This window comes from Schistocerca americana, chromosome 10 (assembly GCF_021461395.2).
Source record: "Schistocerca americana isolate TAMUIC-IGC-003095 chromosome 10, iqSchAmer2.1, whole genome shotgun sequence".
NCBI lineage: Eukaryota > Metazoa > Arthropoda > Insecta > Orthoptera > Acrididae > Schistocerca > Schistocerca americana.
Genome location: NC_060128.1, coordinates 145,479,852 through 145,503,907, shown reverse-complemented (window position 1 = coordinate 145,503,907; position 24,056 = coordinate 145,479,852). Strand labels below are relative to the sequence as shown.

Here is a 24,056-nt window from a genome sequence, read left to right as displayed (position 1 = left end):
GCACGTCCGCATGTATCCCGTGCCACCCAACGTGCTCTAGAAGGTGTAAGTCAACTACCCTGGCCAGCAAGATCTCCGGATCTGTCCCCCATTGAGCATGTTTGGGACTGGATGAAGCGTCGTCTCACGCGGTCTGCACGTCCAGCACGAACGCTGGTCCAACTGAGGCGCCAGGTGGAAATGGCATGGCAAGCCGTTCCACAGGACTACATCCAGCATCTCTACGATCGTCTCCATGGGAGAATAGCAGCCTGCATTGCTGCGAAAGGTGGATATACACTGTACTAGTGCAGACATTGTGCATGCTCTGTTGCCTGTGTCTATGTGCCTGTGGTTCTGTCATTGTGATCATGTGATGTATCTGACCCCAGGAATGTGTCAATAAAGTTTCCCCTTCCTGGGACAATGAATTCACGGTGTTCTTATTTCAATTTCCAGGAGTGTATTAATGTGTATTTAATACATGGAGGACAAATGTTACTAAAAATCTCGAAAAGTTCAAGTTTTTATAGTATATTCTTATGAACATTCAGACGGACCTAGATTACATATCTCTTGAAATATATACAATATATAAATGTATATGTAATACATAAAGAGAAACGTTGTTGCCAAATATCTCGAACCAACAATGTACAGGTTTTCTCTCAAAACCGACTACGAGAAAGAAAATGCTGGCCTGTGCTCTGCTGTGAAAATGTGAGGTTTGTTTCTTTTCTTTCAGTTTTAACTGTAACAGAAGGGTATTTAAATCATTAGTAAAACTGGTTCTCCCATATACTCTATATTGTTTCTAATTACTTGTATTTTTAAACAGAAATGTATACACAACAATGTACCGTTTTCTTTTTACTTCTCGCTGCCGAGTTTCACAGAAAACGTAAAGTTGTATTTATGGCTCATCATTTTATTATTACAGAATATATATATATATATATATATATATATATATATATATATATATATATATAGATAGATAGATAGATAGATAGATAGATAGATAGATAGATAGAGAGAGAGAGAGAGAGAGAGAGAGGGGGGGGGGGGAGATTAGGATGGCATATTCAACTCCCATACATATTTAGCCATTGGGAAATTATGCCAGGTTCGCTAGTACTGTATAGTTCCTTGTCGAACGTGGCATCTCTTGCAACAGTACTAATCAGTGTGGCGGTGGCCTTTGTTTGTGGAAGAGGCGTTATTGTGTTTTGGCGGAAAAATGATACGTGTAATAATAGAGCAACGAATTTTCACATGAAACTGGGAAAAACTGCTGCTGAAACCTTTGTTTTACTACAAGAAGTGTATGAGCAAGACTGTTTATCACGGACAAGAGTTATGGGTGGTTCAGGCGTAGGAACTGACAAAGAATGAGTGAAAGAAATTTTACACAACCAGTTAATATGACAACAATGTGCGCGAAACTAGCCCAGAAATTCTCACAATCGGACAAAAAGATGTTTGTACTGACACTTTTAATATCACTGAAAATGATACTAATTTCTTGGAAAGAGTGATAACATGTGACAAATCTTGGGTTTTCACTTATGGTCCAGAAACTAAGCGCCGACTCCATGCATTGGAGGGCCCCAACTTCACCGACAGCGAAAAAAATCTAATGACCAAATCCAGATTCAAAGCAATAATGATTTCTTTTTAAAAAAAAAGAATTCGTGGAGTTGTGCATCTGCACTGGTTTCCTTGAGGTTCTTGCTAAACTTGGTGAAAAAATAAGAAAAGAAACGACTCGAATTGTGGTCGACCAAGTCATGGGTTCTGCATCAAGACACACTAGCTGATACCGTGTTCTTTGTGAAGAGGTTTCTAACGAAGTATTGCATCCCAGTGCTAGGCCATCCACCTTATTCGCCTGACCCAGCACCCTGTAATATCTATTATCCAACGCCTAATCTGCATCATTAATCGGTTGAAGCAGTGAAAGGAAAAGCGGTACACACCATCAGGATCATAGAGGAAGATTTCGAGCACGTTTTTTGGGGGGGGGGGGGGGGGGGAGGCAGCAGCGGACTTACCGTGGTGGACACGGTGGTGCTTCGGCGTGTTGAGCACCCACTCGAGGGGGCCCAGCGTGGTGACCGCCTGCGTGTGGATCCAGAACTGGTACAGCAGGTTAAACTGCTGGTGCACCAGGAAGTGCGACGGCGGGATGGCCAGCGCCAACGGTAGGTAGAACACCTGCGGACAACACGAGGCCACTGTACAGCCCATCCCAGAGGGGGACCGTTCTGGTAAGGTGACCAGAGAGGTGAATTCCTCACTTCAAATTCCTGCCCATCCCCGTGATCTTCCAAAATCACTCCCCAACACTCATGGACGTGGCACAGTCAGTGTGGTACGTACAGGTTGTCTGAGAAATTCTCCACTCCCCCACCCCCTCCCTCGTGCCTCTTTACAGTATTAAAGAAGGAAATAGCTGGTTTTGGTGCCGCTTCGCAATGAAAGTACCATTAGCGTTGCAACGACCTCATTAAAAAATTGGCCATGCTCGATTAGGAATCGCGCTCTAAGGGTCCCATACAAATTTACATAATGTATGTAGATATTTTTTCCATTCGGGTAACTGAGAATCTCTACGACTTTTGGCTGTTACCGACAAGATATCGGTTCCGGATTTTCTTACTTTATTTCCTTTACTTATACTGTAAACCTCGCTTCCTGCTGAAGTATTCGAGTCTAGCTCAAAGGGAGGCATCCTATAGGTTCTCATAGTATTATAATTTAAAATTCCTTCCATTTTTTATTATTTTTATTTGTTTATAAGACTGGCATACAACTTAAGCAATACAATTGCCTTTTAAAAATTGTCACATTTAATTTAAAAAATGCAATCTACATACGAACTTCATAGATAATATTTCATAAATATGGACAACTATGCTGTATCGTATTTGTGCAGCGTGTAGTATACATGTCAGCTAAAGATTATTGCAGCCTACTCATTGAAAATCGTTTCAATAAAGACATGTTGCTGCTCAATAATACATCGTCTGACGTGACAGTCTTCACCATTCCACTTTTGCAACCATGCCAACCACTAGTTCGCCTATCGATTTTACAACTTCAGTGGAAAGAAGCCTGGTGCCTCATCTTTGGAACGGCGTCCAACTTCACCATGACAACCAGTGGTTGCAAACGGTTCATAACAGGCGTTGAGAGGGCAACCCATTTACTGCCAAGCCGAAGTTCATTTATCCTACATTTATTTACATTTATATATTTTTAACGCTTCTTAATTTATTTATTTGTTTATTTATTTATTTATTTTACACTGCTAAGGGATCTTGAATTTCAGAATGTGACATAAATTTCAACTTGACACGTCTACCTGTTCGTGAGACAGACACAGACAGACAGCCAAGTGATCTATAAGCATTCAATTTCTACCAATTGAGAAAAGAAACCCTAGAAAGGCTTGTGAAGGAAACGATCTAAACCGAAGTTTGTGAATGAATTATCTAATGATGATATGGAGCTGTGTTTGCTGTATGTTGTGCTTTGTTGACACAGTTTACAAATGCCATGACTCTTTTGAGAGGATTGTTTCCTGACGAATGTATAGTATGTTGCAGTTCTGAATGAACGTAATTTTCTGCTCTAAGAAAAGCCCCAAATACATACAAGAGTTGGGAACCCTGGCTCGTATTATGATATGGGCCTGGGCATCATCAGAATATGCACTCCACCATATTTCTATTTTTCAAGGTGACGGAAATGGAAATTTTGTTCGGACAGGTTCAAACGTGATTAATACCTCAGCTCTAAATCGTGGAATCGTGGATCATATGTGGCTACAGCACAATTTTCTATTCAGGTGCAAGAATTCCTTGAGGTTCATTTCTGAGGCTATTAGATCGGGCATTATTCAGCAAGATTTCCAGTCCCTTGAAATGAGTATCTCTAAGTCCAGTCCTTTGAATGTCAGACACTTGATGATTGGGACTTACTAAATCTCACTGGCTTACTGTCATTAGTGCACTAATGCAGAACTGCGAAAGAGTGTTGAGAAAGCCTTTTCAAGTGTAGCTCCTGAGATGCTCCATAAGATGTCAAGGAGATCATTGAAATATACAGATCTCTTTGTAAGGTGCACATGCAGATGCACTAGATAAATAGTTTTTAAATGTAAATACCTCAATATGCGATAGACAGTACTGTCTCCTCTCGTGGAGGCCATATCTGTTGGTCAAGTGCAGTAAACAGAACTAAAGAGATGAAAAAGAAATCCGTTCCAGTCCAGTTTGAGTTTAACCACGGATCCCCCTATATACCTGAAGATAACCATACACAGGGTTCAGATTCTAAGTAGAGGCCACTTGGAAACAGACTACGTAATACACAAAAGTTGTGATCAGCTGGGAAAATATCAAAAAATATGGCCCTGTCCATTCACCCAAGCTGAACTGTGCTTTCCTGCAATTTCTCTACATTTCTTCAGGCATAAACACTCTTCTCTCACAGTCCAGTGCAGGCAGTCGATACATAACGTCTAATCCGAAGACCTAGCGTCAAATACGTACTTACCCAGCCACCCTCATGTGGATTTTCCCATGGTTTCGCTAAGTACCTTGAAACAATAGTAAAGAAGGCTCAAATCCTTAACACAGTCTCTATCATACATACTCTTATCACTTAAGGCCCTGTATTACATTAAAGAATTGTGACAATGTGAAGACCAACCTTCAACACACTACCGACGGAGTTTGTGGTTTTCAATGTTTTCCCTAAATCACTTCCCAACACACTCACGCATAATGCAACCACTACAGCAGGTATATAAAATCCATTCTCGCAGAGACATTCCCTTTGGAACGAGTGTTGGAAAGAAAACGTAAAGCTAGAAAAATGTATATTGTTTTTGTTAAAAAACGTTCTCTATATGTTTAATGTAAATAATTAGGATGTATTGATAATTACAGTTAAGCTTTGTAGCTCATTGTGTTTCAGAAAAATAAAACAATTTAAACAAGAATTATTAAATAGTGTAATGGATAAGGCTGCTGCTTGTGGCAATAGGAAAATTCGCGGTTAAGGGGACCACACCGTGGTTCAAGTCGAAAAAATTCGATTTTCGGTTTTCATCATATTTCGATAGATTAAGGTTTTATTTAAGTACTCTGAAAAGGATTTTGCTGAAAATTTTTTTTCGAGCATTTAAAGAGTATTTTCCTACCATGTGTGTTTATGTACCACGCCCGCTTTTCTGTCACCCACTTTTCTGCATATATTTTAGATCTTTTATCCCATACATTGCACGTTAGGGACTTTTTTTTAACTCCCGAGTGTGTTGGCTACCCTTGGAATGCAACGGTCGGTATTCTTTTGTTTCTGCTGTTTGTAAACGACTCGCTTTCAAACACGCGGTTATAGTTTTGTTCAAGTGTGATTGCGAGTAGCTGTTATAGACAGCTTGCAGGTATACTATGGGCAAAGAGGCAACGAAGAGAGATGTTTGGGCCATATTCTTCCATAAGTACTCTACTGATGATAAGCCATGTCATGGACTGTGTCCATCAAGAGAAAATTCGTGGTGCAAATACAATAGGGCTCAGGCAACTGGAGAATCTTATTCTCATCGGCATTCTCTTCCTGCTGCTGTTATTACAGCAATTAAACCTATTTTCAGAGACTTGGTTCATCCTGGCCTTCTAAGGAAATGTCTGCATGGGCAGACACAGAACCAAATGAATGTTGCAACAGCATAATTTGGAACCGCCTTCCTAAAACTGTATTTGTAGACATGCATACAATGAAACTAGGAGTTCATAATGCTGTTATTACACTCAGTGGTGGTAATATTGGAAAGTGTTGGGTACTGAAAAAGCTGGGAATTAATCCTGGGGAAAATATGATCACTGGGCTGTAACATTACGATAAAATGAGGATAGCCGATGCAGACAGGTCTGTATCTAATATGGCCAATAAAGCAAGACATACATCCAGGAAGGTGAAAAAGAAGCTGGAAGACCTGCTAGAGGCCAAAGAAGGGCCATCATATGCAGCAGGACAGTTTTAATTAACTGTAAATAACGAATTTCAAAAGTTTTTTCTTTAAAGTCAATTTCCAGCAAACTAAAATTTTCATTATATATGCCCAATTATATCAGAAACGATCATAGATAAATGAATGAAATTTTCAGAGACTCTGCATAACATAAAAAGCCACCTCTGGTACTTCATTCATTAATATTCCCCCATTAGGAAGTTCACAAAAAATATTGTCTGCAGAAAAAACTTAAAATTTTTTGTTAATAAAATAAAAAAAGTATTTCTTAAAAACTGTAAAATGGATAAAGTAGATTTTAGCATAGTTGACTCTATTAGCATCATGTAACATACAGTACAAATATTAAAGTCCTGTATCAAATAGTTTTTTCAGAAATGGGTCAAATACTTGGCAAAATTAACACAGGTTAGATAAGCAGGGTGTGGTCCCCTTAAGTCCTAGTGCTGCAAACAATTCCATTTGTGATTACTTGGTTATTTTTAATTAAGTTAGTCTGAAGATGTACAATACAGTTAGCGCTTCAGCATGTCCCAAATGAGTGAAACTACAGTATCAGCAAAATGGGGGGGGGGGGGGAGGGGAGTGAGTGGGTGGTGAGCAGAGGCCACACAAGTGTGTGGAATGATGGTGAGGATACTCACGAATCCGCACCAGCCCTGCAGCAGTGACTGCCGCAGCCCCACGGCCAGGTTGTACTCCTCGGAGCTGTGGTGCACCTGGTGCTGCGCCCACAGGATATGCACCTCTGCAAAAACAAAATTGCGGAACTAATTATTACTTACTTCTGTACTTCGTGCTTTACTAGCTTTATACCTGCGGCTTCACGTGCTTACACATATGCCACACGCACATACACTCTAAAGGGGGGGGGGGGGGGGGAACAACACACCATGAAGAAATTATCCGAATTGGAGGGACATTGATGTGAAGTACGTTTACAGACCAACAAATATTATGATTTCAGAAAAATTGGATAATTGATTCAAGAGAAAGAGCTTCATAATTTGAGCAAGACAGTAGAGCATTGGTTCGTTCAAATTGGTTCAAATGGCTCTGAGCACTATGGGACTTAATATCTGTGGTCATCAGTCCCCTAGAACTTAGAACTACTTAAACCTAGCTAACCTAAGGACATCACACACATCCATGCCTGGAGCAGGATTCGAACCTGCGACCGTAGGAGCTGCGCGGTTCCGGACTGAAGCGCCTAGAACCGCTCGGCCAGAACTTCCGGCTTGTCGGTTCGTCTCTGGCCCTTGTGCAAAGAGTTATTTCGCTTGGCACTGATTGGTAAGAGTTGTTGGATGTGCTCCTGACGGATATCGTGCGAAATTCTGCCCAACTGACGTCTTAGATTTTCAAAATGAGAGATGGTTGGAAGGGCTTTGCACTGACTTTTAAAACGCCCCTCGTATCTTTCACGGAGAGTCATCGACAGTGGTACAACTGACTTCAAGATGCCCCAGGAAAATGTGCTGGGAGCCTTGCTGCCCATGTTTTGCGTTCATGACCTAGAAGGCAATATTAACAGCAGCATGATAGACATGAGTCTTGTGGTGGCTTCATATCACGCTGGCAGTGCACTGGACACATTCTGAGCGCCTTAGTGGTTTGCTGTCTGCAAAGCACACTTATTGGTTGCGTTTCACAAGGTGCTACACTCCTGGAAATTGAAATAAGAACACCGTGAATTCATTGTCCCAGGAAGGGGAAACTTTATTGACACATTCCTGGGGTCAGATACATCACATGATCACACTGACAGAACCACACGCACATAGACACAGGCAACAGAGCATGCACAATGTCGGCACTAGTACAGTGTATATCCACCTTTCGCAGCAATGCAGGCTGCTATTCTCCCATGGAGACGATCGTAGAGATGCTGGATGTAGTCCTGTGGAACGGCTTGCCATGCCATTTCCACCTGGCGCCTCAGTTGGACCAGCGTTCGTGCTGGACGTGCAGACCGCGTGAGACGACACTTCATCCAGTCCCAAACATGCTCAATGGGGGACAGATCCGGAGATCTTGCTGGCCAGGGTAGTTGACTTACACCTTCTAGAGCACGTTGGGTGGCACGGGATACATGCGGACGTGCATTGTCCTGTTGGAACAGCAAGTTCCCTTGCTGGTCTAGGAATGGTAGAACGATGGGTTCGATGACGGTTTGGATGTACCGTGCACTATTCAGTGTCCCCTCGACGATCACCAGTGGTGTACGGCTAGTGTAGGAGATCGCTCCCCACACCATGATGCCGGGTGTTGGCCCTGTGTGCCTCGGTCGTATGCAGTCCTGATTGTGGCGCTCACCTGCACGGCGCCAAACACGCATACGACCATCATTGGCACCAAGGCAGAAGCGACTCTCATCGCTGAAGACGACACGTCTCCATTCGTCCCTCCATTGACGCCTGTCGCGACACCACTGGAGGCGGGCTGCACGATGTTGGGGCGTGAGCGGAAGACGGCCTAACGGTGTGCGGGACCGTAGCCCAGCTTCATGGAGACGGTTGCGAATGGTCCTCGCCGATACCCCAGGAGCAACAGTGTCCCTAATTTGCTGGGAAGTGGCGGTGCGGTCCCCTACGGCACTGCGTAGGATCCTACGGTCTTGGCGTGCATCCGTGCGTCGCTGCGGTCCGGTCCCAGGTCGACGGGCACGTGCACCTTCCGCCGACCACTGGCGACAACATCGACGTACTGTGGAGCCCTCACGCCCCACGTGTTGAGCAATTCGGCGGTACGTCCACCCGGCCTCCCGCATGCCCACTATACGCCCTCGCTCAAAGTCCGTCAACTGCACATACGGTTCACGTCCACGCTGTCGCGGCATGCTACCAGTGTTAAAGACTGCGATGGAGCTCCGTATGCCACGGCAAACTGGCTGACACTGACGGCGGCGGTGCACAAATGCTGCGCAGCTAGCGCCATTCGACGGCCAACACCGCGGTTCCTGGTGTGTCCGCTGTGCCGTGCGTGTGATCATTGCTTGTACAGCCCTCTCGCAGTGTCCGGAGCAAGTATGGTGGGTCTGACACACCGGTGTCAATGTGTTCTTTTTTCCATTTCCAGGAGTGTATATGGCATGATCCGAAGATGGTTGTTCAATAACAGATACCGGTTGTCTAACTACTTATTTGTACTGCGATCAAGACGGATTGATAGTGAGATACGAAGTCTTTTACAACTAAGGCCCGTAATGCAGAAGGTTGCAAACGCAGGAAAATATAGCTATATAAAAAACCACGAACAACTTTGATGGACAAATGGAAAAGGCAACAGGGGGACACGATAAAAGAGTAGTGGAAAAACGGAAAAAAATGGCCGTGTGGGAGTAGGACTTGCGTACTTAGGGTTCCTTAAGGACTTAATTATGACAAGCTCTATAGGTTAACTGCCGTCTTTAGCAACTACAATAAAAGTCTTAGTCAGACCAAACGCCGTTCATTTTATTTAAAGCGTCTTCAGCGGTCGCTGTAACAACGCTTTTCCTCTTACAGTTTTACTTGTTATGAACATCGTCAAGTTGCGTGATTTACTTATTACTATAATCAGTTTTTATTCTTCTCGTTACTCAGCCGGCCGGTGTGGCCGTGCGGTTCTAGGCGCTTCAGTCTGGAACCGCGTAACCGCTACGGTCGCAGGTTCGAATCCTGCCTCGGGCATGGATGTGTGTGATGTCCTTAGGTTAGTTAGGTTTAAGTAGTTCTAAGTTCTAGGGGACTGATGACCTCAGACAAGTCCCATAGTGCTCAGAGCCATTTGAGCTTTTCGTTACTCGCTGTTTTTTGTTGTTTATTGCATTCTTTTTCGTCTTCCACGTGTATGTGTTGAGTTTTTGTAGACAGCAGTTTTACTACACTTTACACATTTGCACCTCTGTGTGGAGAGTATCGCTGTCCTCTCGCCATTTAGTGTTTTGTTTTGCTAGTGGTGGAGACGTCTGCTGTCGCTCGTTAGCGTTTTCCGACGGGAGATGGGGCGAGAGGGAGAGGGAGAGATTTTTTCCTGTAATACACTGTTTTCTGTGTAGTACTTTATGTAGACAGTTATCAATTCCAAGTAATCGGGGATCTCGCCGAGTTTCGCCTGTTATCAACATTGATACCAGCAAGATACTGTTCACAGATATTCCGAGACTTCCAAGAATGTTTTAATATCAAGTTTGTAGTCGTAGAAGAAATGACAAAAGAAATATCTTTTTCGCGTGATATAATTACAAATTAACGATTATCTGATTTTTTTTCCTTTACTTGCACTGTGAAACCCTTCCTCTTCTGAAATTTCCTGCTTTTACGTCAAGGGGGAGTACTCCGTACGTTTGAATGAGTTGGCACGTATCAAAATATGCGACGCAAATTACCGTATTTTTTGTTTGAATTGGTTTGTAAGCTTACTTTTTTACACCGCCACGTGAATACAGACGTCGGTATGCGACGTAAATTTCAACTTGATACGTCTACCCTTCCCTGAAAAAAGATTTTTGGACGGACAGATAGACATCAAAGTTAAATATGAGGGTTCCCTTTCTACCGATTGAAGTATGGAACCGTAAAAACGAAACTATAAGAAAATAGTGGAACTGATGCGTGATTCAGGTCGGTCAAGGGATTAACATCTACGTGATTACTCTGCTATTCACAATAAAGCGCCTGGCAGAGTGTTCAATAAACCACCTTCAAGCTGTCTCTCTACCGTTCCACTCTCGAACGGGACGCGGGAAAAAGAGCACTTAAATTTTTCTGTTCAAGCCCTGATTTCTCTTTATTTTATCGTGATGATCATTTCTCCCTATGTAGATGGGTGCCAACAGAATGATTTCGCAATCGGAGGAGAAAACTGGTGATTGAAATTTCATGAGACGATCCCGTCGCAACGAAAAACGCCTCTGTTTTAATGATTGCCACTCCAATTCACGTATCATGTCTGTGACACTATCTCCCCTATTTCGCGATAATACAGAACGAGCTGCCCTTCTTTGTACTTTTTCGATGTCATCCGTCAGTCCCACCTGATGCGGATCCCACACTGCACAGCAATACTCCAGAATAGGGCGGACAAGCGTGGTGTAAGCAGTCTCTTTAGTAGACCTGTTACACCTTCTAAGTGTTCTGACAATGAATTGCAGTCTTTGGTTTGCTCTACCCACAATATTATCTATGTGATCGTTCGAATTTAGGTTATTTGTAATTGTAATCCCTCAGTATTTAGTTGAATTTACAGCCTTCGGATTTGTGTGACTTATCGCGTAATCGAAATTTAGCTGATTTCTTTTAGTAGTGATGTGAATAACTTCACACTTTTCCTTATTCAGGGTCAAGTGCCACTTTTCGCACCGTACAGATATCTTATCTAAATCATTTTTCAAGTCGTTTTGATCATCTGATGATTTTACAAGACGGTAAATGACAGCATAATCTGTGTCGAGAGGTTGTAACAATGGAAAACTGTACTGAAATGCAGGAGGATCTGCAGCGAATTGACGCATGGTGCAGGGAATGGCAATTGAATCTCAATGTAGACAAGTGTAATGTGCTGCGAATATGTAGAAAGATAGATGCCTTATCATTTAGCTACAAAATAGCAGGTCAGCAACTCGAAGCAGTTAATTCCATAAATTATCTGGGAGTTCGCATTAGGAGTGATTTAAAATGGAATGATCATATAAAGTTGATCGTCGGTAAAGCAGATGCCAGACTGAGATTCACTGGAAGAATCCTAAGGAAATGCAATCCGAAAACAAAGGAAGTAGGTTACAGTACACTTGTTCGCCCACTGCTTGAATACTGCTCAGCGGTGTGGGATCTGTAGCAGATAGGGTCGATATAAGAGATAGAGAAGATCCAACGGAGAGCAGCGTGCTTCGTTACAGTATCATTTAGTAATAGTGAAAGCGTTACGGAGATGATAGATAAACTCCAGTGGAAGACTCTGCAGGAGAGACGCTCAGTAGCTCGGTACAGGACTTTTGTTAAAGTTTCGAAAACATACCTTCACCGAAGAGTAAGCAGTATATTCCTCCCTCCTACGTATATCTTGCGAAGAGACCATGAGGATAAAATCAGAGAGATTAGAGCCCACACAGAGGCATACCGACAATCTTTCTTTCCACGAACAATACGAGACTGGAATAGAAGGGAGAACCGATAGACGTACTCAAGGTACCCTCCGCCACACACCGTCAGGTGGCTTGCAGAGTATGGATGTAGATGTAGATGTAGAAACAATCTAAGACGGCTACTTAGATTGTCTCCTATGTCGTTAATATAGTAATATAATATATAAAAGAGATGGGAAATGAATTGAACAGTTTGGTTGTATTTCCCATGGCAACCATACAAAGAATGTATGCTTCCTGTGTCTGTATGTAGCCACAGCTTGTTACAAAAAACATAAAAACGGCCGTTAGCCAGTTTGCTATGTCTGTTTCTTCGTGTTCATCTCTTCCGTGCGTTATCGGACCAAATCACGGCCTTTAGAGGATTAGACTGGTTCTAACTTCCAGCATGTGGCGGCTAAGTTTGGGCACGATCAGTTAGCATCTCGGCTCACGTAAAGAAACGAGAATTAGTCTCTCTCTCTCTCTTTCCCTCCCAACTATCGCGTGAGCAAGGACCTTGTCTCAGTGGTCGCGGACTGGCTCATAGATACGATCGCCGCTGCCTGTGGCGTCACACAGCCGCGGCTAGAAGCTGCGCCCAAGGCGACCAAGGCGACGCGGAAGAGAAATGCCCAGTCAGAGGCGAATATTTCAGGCTTAGCCCACACGCCCCAGCAAGACTACAGCTAGCCACGCCTACACATCCTTGGTCCGAACCATCGTCGTATATTGTAATGTCACTCAGGCACTATATCCTTACCTCCAGCTCCACAGCACTTTGCATCTTTGTAGTGCTACATCTTCAGTGGGCTGCGATATCCAGATCTACAACTACACTGGAGTCCAAAATTTAGGGACGAAAGCAACTTTCGCACCATGTGCGACTGCGGAGTAACACAGCTCAACGAAACTCGCACCATACGTAGAAAGAACTACTACGGTACAGTAGAGTAGGTGAGTGAAAGAAGTACGCAATGAGACGAACATAAATGTCCTTATTTGAAGACAATAATCATACAGTAGTCATAACAATTGCTGAGGATCTCCTGGACCTTACAAAACTCTGGACAAGGTTCTTAATACACTGAAGAACCAAAGAAACTGGAACACCTGCCTAATATCGTGTAGGGTCCCCGCGAACACGCAGAAGTGCCGCAGCAACACGTAGCGTTGACTCAACTAATCTCTGAAGTAGTACTGGAGGGAACTGATACCATGAATCCTGCAGGGTTGTTCATAAATCCTGCGGAGTACGAAGGGGGGTGGGGGTGGGGGGGGGGAGAGGTCTTTTCTGGAGAGCACGTTGCAAGGCATCTCAGACGTGCTCAGTAATGTTATGTCTGGGGAGTTTGGTGGCCAGCAGAAGTGTCTAAACACAGATGAGTGTTTCTGGAGCCACTCTGTAGCAATTCTGGACGTGTGTGTGTGTGTGGGGGGGGGGGGGGTTGCATTGTGCTGCTGGAATTGGTCAAGTCTATCGGAATGCACAATGGACGTGAATGGATGCACGTGATCGGAAAGGATGCTTACGTACGTGTCACCTGTCAGAGTGTAATCATATACAGTAGATGTTCTTGCAACATACTGTGTCTTACCTTTATCTGCGATAGTGATGTAGGCCGAGACAATGAATTAAAATTTGTACTACTGTCCGGAATCGAACCCAGGTCTCCTCCATACTACACTCATGCTCATAAATTAAGGATAATTGCAGAATGTGGTGCCACACAACGTGGCACTACACAAAATTGGCAGTAATAGCATAGGCACATAGGGAACACACACAACACAGATCTGTAAGTCAACGGTATTGGTGAAGAGTTGAGAAAACCGCCCAGAAACATACGTGCTACAAAACCCACTGTTTCCTGCGCATGTAACCCTACATCAATTTGGGATATGATCATGCACATGTACACAGGCCGCACAACGGGTTGGCATACTCTGGATCAGGTTGTCGAGCAGCTGCTCGGGTATAGCCTCCCATGCTTGCACCAGTGCCTGTCGGAACTCCTGAAGTGTCCTAGGGGTTTGAAGACGTGCAGCGATACGTCGACCGAGAGCATCCCAGACGTTCTCGATGGGGTTTAGGTCTGGAGAACAGGCAAGCCATTCCATTTGCCTGATATCTTCTGTTTCAAGGTACTCCTCCACGATGGCAGCTCGGTGGGACCATGCATTATCATCCAACAGGAGGAAGGTGGGACCCACTGCACCCCTGAAAAGGCGGACAATCTGGTGCAAAATGACGTCCTGATACACCTGATTTCTTACAATTCCTCTGCCAAAAACATGCAGGGGTGTACGTGTACAAATCATAATACCACCCCACACCATTAAACCGCGACCTCCATACAGGTCCCTTTCAAGGTCATTAAGGGGTATTTGGTTCCTGGTTCGCACCAGATGAAAACTCGGCGAGAATCAGTGTTCAGACACTCGTCTGTGAACATAACCTGGGACCACTGTTCCAGTGTCCATGTACTGTGGCCTTGAAGCCAGGCTTTATGGGCTCTCCTGCGACCAGGGGTCAGTGGAATGCACCTTTCAGGTATCCAGGCGAATAAACCGTGTCTGTTCAGTCGTCTGTAGACTGTGTGTCTGGAGACAACAGTTCCAGTGGCTGCGGTAAGGTTCCGAGCAAGGCTACCTACAGTACTCTGTGGTCTTGTACGCTGTGGACGTCCCGTACTGTGGCGCCTACCCACGTTTCCTGTCTGCCGGAATGGTTGCCATAATCGTGAGATCACACTTTGTGGCACACGGAGGGCCTGTGCTACGACCTGCTGTGTTTGACCAGCCTCCAGTCGCCCTAGTATTCTACCCCTCAAAACGTCATCAATATGTGTTCTTTGAGCCATTTTCAACACACAGTCACCTTTAGCACGTCTGAAAACGTCTGCACACTTACTCGCTGCACCGTACTCTGAATGCACCAACACACCTCTGCTTATGTGGACTGCTGCCAGCGCCCCCTTGGGACGACCGCAGGACAAATGCACCGCATGGTCATACCCTGAGGTGATTTAAACCCACAAACCGCCCACAAGAGCGTTGTTTCACCATGCACCAGCATTATCCTTAATTTATGAGCACAAGCGTAGTTATCTCCATTGTCTATTGCTCTACACCAGCACTGTGGCTACCACTCCAGCATAGACGACCCTAGTACGTCTCTCTCCCAACACAAAATGCAGTTTACGCTTTAGCCTGTTGCTGTTCCCCTTCTAAGCTCGCATCAGGCTTTCCGATATTGGAATAGCTCCTTAGCAATGGGCGAAATGGGGTTAGTCTTATTCATATCTCAGGCGTACATGATATATTAATCACACACGGTCTGTTTTCCTGAGATATATTGAGTCCCATCTTTATCTGCAATAATGATGTAGGCTGAAGCAATGCCCTGAGGTGAGACTTGGGATCTGCATCAGAGAAGGAGACGTAGTAGGGTAGTCAGTGTAGCGGTGGTAGCCGCAGTCCCATCGTGGCACAGTGGGTAGTGCATTTGCTTAGTAAGCAGGAGACCTGGGTTCTATCCTGGCACTGGTAAAAATTTTAATTCATTGCTTCAGCCTACATGCTTATTGTATTACGCTTTCCTTCTCTTTCTCCACAGGATGACCACAGCTCATGCCAAGGCTGTGAAGAACAACTGAAAAACCTTATCTTGTTTCTAACATGTATTAGAAGTCACAACACTCTCCTGTTTGCAGTGACGTTACAGGTTCTGTGAAGGACAGCTATCAGCAAATCCAGGTTCAAATGGCTCTGAGCACTATGGGAGTTAACATCTGTGGTCATCAGTCCCCTAGAACTTAGAACTACTTAAACCTAACTAACCTAAGGACATCACACACATCCATGACCGAGGCAGGATTCGAACCTGCGACCGTAGCAGTCGCGCGGTTCCGGACTGAGCGCCTAGAACCGCTAGACCACCGCGGCCGGCAGCAAATCCAGGAAAGCCTGGTATGAGAAAGTGCTCAGACTGCTTCTCGACTTGTCTCTTTAAAGTATTCTGAAGCAAATATTATGTCACAGTCGCTGCTCACGGTCGAAATACCTCGATACAGGTACTACGCTTTATCTAAACGACGATGTTGAGTGTGATATTAATTATGTAAAGGTTTTTTTAAATTACCGCTACCAGTCACAAACTTTGGCAACTATTGTATTATTTATTTAACGACATGTTTGGAGGGAATATCTCATCTTCAGGCTAAATGGCTTTAGAAAAACAGCTTTACAGTAAGGTCATACTATGTTACATAGTCTTCTCGTAAATGCTGTGGTCATCCTGTGGAAGAAGAGAAAACTTAGTAAGAGGCGATGTCACTTTGGAAGCTGGACTGATGTTTGCACGAAAATGTTTTGTAACGGTCGCTCACTTATTTTTGGAAGCCCGAAATTGGATGTTTCTCGTTCGGAATTTGTCTCCTGCAAGTGGTGATTCCTTTGCTCTCTGTTATTCAGCGTACTGTGCTAAGTGTAAAAACCTTTGCAAAACCAGTACAGATTTCTGTAGAGTGAATCTCTCACGAAACACAGTATGAGATCGATTTTTTTCGCAAACAGGTGTCTGGAAACAATGAAATTACGGTAATGTTCACAACTAAGACTATCGATAGAGGTCCTAATCTATCACGTTAAAGGTAATTTGCGTCTAAATAAGTTGAGTGCAGGGAACAGTAGCGGTTAGCGCGTTGAACGGACAGCGGTATCGGAGACGGTTGGAACACGCGGTAACCGACAGTTGCTACAGTTACATCAGGCGATTTCTCCAGTGGCGGACGCAGATCAACAGCAGTACTCCAGGGCAGTCTTCAGTGTCGACTTCCACTACAACCGACGGCATCACCATGGCAGAGGGAACCATCTCAGATACATATGAACGGGGATAGGTGAAAATGTGTGCCCTCACCGGGACTAGAACCCACGATCTCCTGCTTAGATGGCAGACGCTCAATCCATCTGAGCCACCGAGGGCACAGAGGATAGTGCGACTGCAGGGACTATCTCGCGAACGCCTCCCGCGAGGCCCACATTCTCACCTTGTACGTCCACACACGACATTCGTAGTGTCCCACCCCAACACACTCATTACTCGTGGAAGACATTCTTACCAAGTCCCGTAAGAGTTCGGGAAATAGGTGTGCATCCGCATAGAAGGAGGTGGTCATGGCCGGTGTTGCCAGAACAGACACCATATTAATATAAGTAGCAGATCAGATCAGATAAGTGCCTGCGCAAATAGTGAGATAGTGTTTAACTCTGAAGTTCAAGCTCCACTTATAGATATAAAACAGACACCTAGTATGTGTAATTCTGAAAACGGAAGTGACCGTTATAAAACATTTTCGTGCAAACATCAGTCCAACTTCCAAGGTGACATCGACTCTTACTAAGTTTTCTCTTCTTCCACAGGGTGACCACAGCATTTACGAGAAGACTATGTAACATCGGTATGACCTTACTGCAAAGCTGTTTTTGCAATGCCATTTAGCCTGAAGATGAGGTATTCCTTCGAAACATGTCGCTAAATAAATAATACAATAGTTGACAAAGTTTGTGACTGGTAGCGGTAATTCAGATAAAACCTTTACATACTTCTCCAGACAGTCACGGTCAAAAAATAGTCAAGATGATATTTATTAATTAAAATATGATAGTGCATGAAAAGTTTGACAGAGCACAGAAAGACCGAAGTCGAAACACGACCCCAGCAGTAGAAAACATTCCAATAGAACTAGTGACAGCCTTGGGAGAGCCAGTCCTCACAAAAGTCTACCATCTGGTGAGCAAGATGTATGAGACAGGCGAAATACCCTCAGACTTCAAGAAGAATTTTATAATTACAATCCCAAAGAGAGCAGGTGTTGACAGATGTGAAATATACCGAACTATCAGTTTAATAAGTCACGGCTGGAACATATTGAAGCGAATTCTTTACAGACGACTGGAAAAACTGGCAGAAGCCGACCTCGGGGAAGATCAGTTTGAATTCCGTAGAAATGTTGGAACACGTGAGACAATACTGACCCTACGACTTATCTTAGAAGAAAGATTAAGGCAAGGCAAATCTACGTTTCTAGCATTTGTAGACTTAGAGAAAGCTTTTGACAATGTTGGTTGGAATACTCTCTTTCAAATTCTGAAGGTGACTGAGGTCAAATACAGGGAGCGAAAGGCTATTTACAATTTGTACAGAAACCGGATGGCAGTTATAAGAGTCGAGGGACATGAAAGGGAAACAGTGGTTGGGAACGGAGTGAGACAGGGTTGTAGCCTCTCCCCGATGTTATTCAATCTGTATATTGAGCAAGCAGTAAAGGAAACAAAAGAAAAATTCGGAGTAGGAATTAAAATCCATGGAGAAGAAATAAAAACTTTTAGGCTCGTCGATGACATTGTAATTCTGTCAGAGACAGCAAAGGACTTGGAAGAGCAGTTGAACGGAATGGATAGTTTCTTGAAAGGACGGTACAAGATGAACATCAACAAAAGCAAAACGAGGATAATGGAATGTAGTCGAATTAAATTGCGCGATGCTGAGGGAATTGGATTAGAAAATGAGATACTTAAAGTAGTAAAGGAGTTTTGCTATTTGAGGGGCAAAATAACTGATGATTGTCGAAGTAGAGAGGATACAAAATGTGGACTGGCAATGGCAAGGAAAGAGTTTCTGAAGAAGAGAAATTTGTTAACATCGAGTATAGATTTAAGTAGGAAGTCGTTTCTGAAAGTATTTGTATGGAGTGTAGCCATGTATGGAAGCGAAACGTGGACGATAAACAGTTTAGACAAAGAGAGAATAGAAGCTTTCGAAATGTGGTGCTACAGAAGAATGCTGAAGATTAGATGGGTAGATCACATAACTAATGAGGAGATACTGAATAGGATTGGAGAGAAGAGGAGTTTGTGGCACAACTTGACTAGAAGAAGGGATCGGTTGGTAGGACATGTTCTGAGGCATCAAGGGATCACCAATTTAGTATTGGAGGACAGAGTGGAGTGTAAAAATCGTAGAGGGAGACCAAGAGATGAATACACTAAGCAGATTCAGAAGGACGTAGGCTGCAGTAGGTACTGGGATATGAAAAGGATTGCACAGGATAGAGCAGCATGGAGAGCTGATTCAAACCAGTCTCAGGACTGAGGACCACACCAAGAACAATTAAAACAGCGATACAAATACGTCGATAACTTATGAGACACTTTGTAATTTATGATTGAAAAGCAACCTTTCCTATTTATGTACGAAATGCATTCTGTTTAGTTTTTTGTGTTCAATTTTTTTCTGGCAGTGTATTTCGTTTGGTGAGCTTAAGTGCGTACGACATGTTTGGGGAAGCCGGCTGGAGTGGCCGAGCGGTTCTAGGCGCTACAGTCTGGAACCGCGCGACCGCTACGGTCGCAGGTTCGAATCCTGCCTCGGGCATGGATGTGTGTGATGTCCTTAGGTTAGTCAGGTTTAACTAGTTCTAAGTTCTAGGGGACTGATGACCTGAGCTGTCAAGTCTCGTAGTGCTGAGAGCCATTTGAACCATTTTTGTTTGGGAAAACCCATCTCTTCGCTAGAAATGTAGCCTGCATCGAACAAAGAACAGAGGCGCAGCGGTGGCTCACCGTGGCAGGCGCGGTGGACCCAGTAGTAGCAGAAGTCGACGCCGACGAGCGCCAGGTACCACGTGGCCGGGGAGTCCCACGGCAGGTCCAGCAGCCGCCAGCGCTCGTAGATGCTCACGTAGGCCCAGTGCTCGGCCCCGCGGAACACCAGCCTGTGGGCAGACCGGCGCGTCACTGCCTCGCACCTACCCGTAGCTTTACAACACTGTCTGACAAACAGACTGAGGCACTCAGAAGGCATGGGCGGTTTACTATCTTTGGCCCGAAAAAAGCATGTTCTTTGATAATTTTTTTTCTTGGGACGTGTTATACACTACTGGTCATTAAAATTGCTACACCAAGAACAAATGCAGGTGATAAACGGGTATTCATCGGACAAATATATTATACTAGAACTGACATGTGATTACATTTTCACGCAGTTTGGGTGCATAGATCCTGAGAAATCAGTACCCAGAACAACCACCTCTGGCCGTAATAACGGCCTTGATACGCCTGGGCATTGAGTCAGAGCTTCGATGGCGCGTACAGGTACAGCTGCCCATGCAGCTTCAACACGATACCAAGAGTTCATCAAGTTTGGTGACTGGCGTATTGTGACGAGCCAGTTGCTCGGCCACCATTGACTAGACGTTTTCAATTGGTGTGAGATCTGGAGAATGTGCTCACCAAGGCAGCAGTCGAACATTTTCTGTACCCAGAAAGGCCCGGACGGGACCTGCAACATGCGGTCGTGCATTATCCTGCTGAAATGTAGGGTTTTGCGGGGATCGAATGAAGCGTAGAGCCACGGGTCGTAACACATCTGAAATGTAACCTCCACTGTTCAAACAAGAGGTGACCGAGACGTGTAACCAATGGCACCCCATACCGTCACGCCGGGTGATACGCCAGTATGGCGGTGACGAATACACGCTTCCAATGTGCGTTCACCGCGATGTCGCCAAACACGGATGCGACCATCGTGATGCTGTAAACAGAACCTCAATTCATCCGAGAAAATGACGTTTTGCCATTCGTGCACCCAGGTTCGTCGTCGAGTACACCATCGCAGGCGCTGCTGTCTGTGATGCAGCGTCAGGGGTAACCGCAGCCACGGTCTCCGAGCCGATAGTCCACGCTGCTGCAAACGTCGTCGAACTGTTCAAGCAGACGGTTGAAGAAATGCGGAACGATACTACCAGAAATGAGACTTTTACTCAAAGACAATGATTACACTCACGTCACCGCGATTTATGATGGCCCCCTGTTCGGATCAAAGGGCAGGCCAGTCCAATCGAATATCTTTCGCTCCACGAGATCCTCCAGCTGCACTGTTCGCCGGCTTTAAAATTTGGGCAAGTGCGAGCAGGACCCACGCACCAAGGGTTCAGCACAAACTTAATTACGTATAAAGATGGTCCATCAAGTCGGACATACATACAGACATACGACTTACAGACATGCATACAGACAGAAAGAGAGATCCTGTAAGGATTCCAATTGAGATACGAAACCTAAAAAAGGAAGTTTGGGCCGAATTGATCCCTGAAAAGACGCAGATGAGGAAGGAGTACACTATGACACTGAACAGTGGCTATACCGTGTTCAAAGGTTTCGAGTTCACGCACGTTGAACGCTACGGTTGTCCAGGCGAGGACCACGAAAGAGATGAAGTTTGTCGACGATTCACGTCAGAAACGGTGTCTAACATGATCATTTTGCTGGTCCATGTCTTATAGTGTGCCGGCGCACTATGTTGCATGGGCCTCCTGACCTCCAAACCTTTGAAGTCAGTGTTATTGCGGCACTGTACTACTTTTCCATGCGCACCTTTTCAGGCGGGCCGGCCGTGGTGGCCGTGCGGTTCTAGGCGCTGCAGTCCGCAAACGCAGGACTGCTCCGGTCGCAGGTTCGAATTCTGCCTTGGGCATGGATGTGTGTGATGTCCTTAGGTTGGTTAGGCTTAAGTAGTTCTAAGTTCTAGGGGACTGATGGCCTAAGATGTTAAGTCCCATAGTGCTCACAAGGGAAACACCCCGTCGCACCCCCCTCAGATTTAGTTATTACTTGGCACAGTGGATAGGCCTTGATAAACTGAACACAGATCAATTGAGAAAACAGGAAGAAGTTGTGTGGAACTGTGAAAAAATAAGCAAAATATACAAACTGAGTAGTCCATGGTCCACATAGGCAACATTAAGGAGAACGTGAGCTCAGGCGCGCCGCGGTCCCGTGGTAGCGTGAGCAGCTGCAGAAGGAGAGGTCCTTGGTTCAAGTCTTCCCACAAGTGAAAATTTTACTTTCTTCATTTTTGCATAATTATTATCTGTCCGTTCGTTCACCGAGCGAGGTGGCGCAGTGGTTAGACACTGGACTCGCATTCGGGAGGACGACGGTTCAATCCCGCGTCCGGCCATCCTGATTTAGGTTTTCCGTGATTTCCCTAAATCGCTCCAGGCAAATGCCGGGATGGTTCCTTTGTAAAGGGCACGGCCGACTTCCTTCCCCGTCCTTCCCTCATCCGATGAGACCGATGACCTCTGGTCTCCTTCCCCAAACCAACCAACTAACTCTCCGTTCGTTCATTGACGTCTCTGTTCACTGTAATAAGTTTAGTGTCTGTGTTTTGCGACCGCATCGGAAAACCGTGCGATTAGTAGACGAAAGGACGTGCCTCTCCAATCGGAACCGAAAACATTTGATCGCAAGGTCATAGGTCAACCGATTCCTCCACAGGAAAACACATCTGATATATTCTATACGACACCGGTGACGGCATGTGCGTCACATGACAGGAATATGTTGTCGACCCACTTAACTTGTACACTTGGCGAATGGGTAAAAAGATTCTTCTACCTTGCCCGATTTAGGTTTTCTTGTGGATGTGATAATCACTCCCAAAAAAGTGATGAAAACATAAGAGTTTGTCACATAAACTGAAAATAAAAAATTAAAGTTTTCACTCGATGGATGACTTGAACCAAGGACTTTTCGTTCCGCAGCTGCTCAAGTTACCAGGAGACCACAGCGCTCCTGCGGTCCCAGTGTCCTTGATGTTGCCTATCTTCCCCTGAACTACTCAGTTTGTATATTTTGCTTATTTTTTCACAGTTCCATACAACTTCTGCCTGTTTCCTCAATTGATCTGTGTTCAGTTTTTGAAGGCCTATCCACTGTGCCAACTTATAACTAAATCTGAGGGGGGTGCGATGGGGAGGTTCCCTTGTCAGAGCCATTTGAACCTTTTTTTTTTTTTCAGGCGGTGCATTAGGCTCTGACTTCATTTTTGTGGATGGCAGTGCACGACTCTATCGAACTCCACAGGTGGAGCAGCTCTTGGAACGGGCTTAAATCGCATTCGAACACGTGCGGGATGCTTTGGGACTACGTACTGCACCACGTTAATATGCGCCAAGGACCATCCAGCTTTTGTCAATCGTCATGGTGGAGGAATGCAACGCCCTAGCACAATAACTCTTTATTAACCTTGTGACGCACATGGGAACTGGTTGCAGAGGGTGCATTGCCGCGCCTCATGTTCTCACGTGCTATTAAGAACCATGATCCGCTATTGTAATGCCGAGGGGACAGTCATACGAGGGCAGTTCAATAAGTAATGCAACACATTTTTTTTCTGAAACAGGGGTTGTTTTATTCAGCATTGAAATACACCAGGTTATTCCCCAATCTTTTAGCTACACAACACTATTTTTCAACGTAATCTCCATTCAATGCTACGGCCTTACGCCACCTTGAAATGAGGGCCTGTATGCCTACACGGTACCATTCCACTGGTCGATGTTGGAGCCAACGTCGTACTGCATCAATAACTTCTTCATCATCCGCGTAGTGCCTCCCACGGATTGCGTCCTTCATTGGGCCAAACATATGGAAATCCGACGGTGCGAGATCGGGGCTGTAGGGTGCATGAGGAAGAACAGTCCACTGAAGTTTTGTGAGCTCCTCTCGGGTGCGAAGACTTGTGTGAGGTCTTGCGTTGTCGTGAAGAAGGAGAAGTTCGTTCAGATTTTTGTGCCTACGAACACGCTGAAGTCGTTTCTTCAATTTCTGAAGAGTAGCACAATACACTTCAGAGTTGATCGTTTGACCATGGGGAAGGACATCGAACAGAATAACCCCTTCAGCGTCCCAGAAGACCGTAACCATGACTTTACCGGCTGAGGGTATGGCTTTAAACTTTTTCTTGGTAGGGGAGTGGGTGTGGCGCCACTCCATTGATTGCCGTTTTGCTTCAGGTTCGAAGTGATGAACCCATGTTTCATCGCCTGTAGGAATCTTTGACAAGAAATTGTCACCCTC

The 24,056-nt window shown here is 44.9% G+C and overlaps 1 protein-coding gene across 1 annotated transcript in view; it reads right to left on the bottom strand.

The window, feature by feature from the left end:
* LOC124552455 (alkylglycerol monooxygenase-like) overlaps nucleotides 1-24,056 on the bottom strand; it is a 201,760-nt gene that overhangs the window by 24,316 nt on the left and 153,388 nt on the right. The window contains exons 3-5 of the mRNA XM_047126732.1: nucleotides 19,755-19,906; nucleotides 6,667-6,770; nucleotides 2,034-2,196 (exon numbers count right to left, since the gene is read on the bottom strand). Coding sequence (XP_046982688.1) covers nucleotides 2,034-2,196; nucleotides 6,667-6,770; nucleotides 19,755-19,906 — 419 coding nt within the window. The remainder of the gene's footprint in view (nucleotides 1-2,033; nucleotides 2,197-6,666; nucleotides 6,771-19,754; nucleotides 19,907-24,056) is intronic.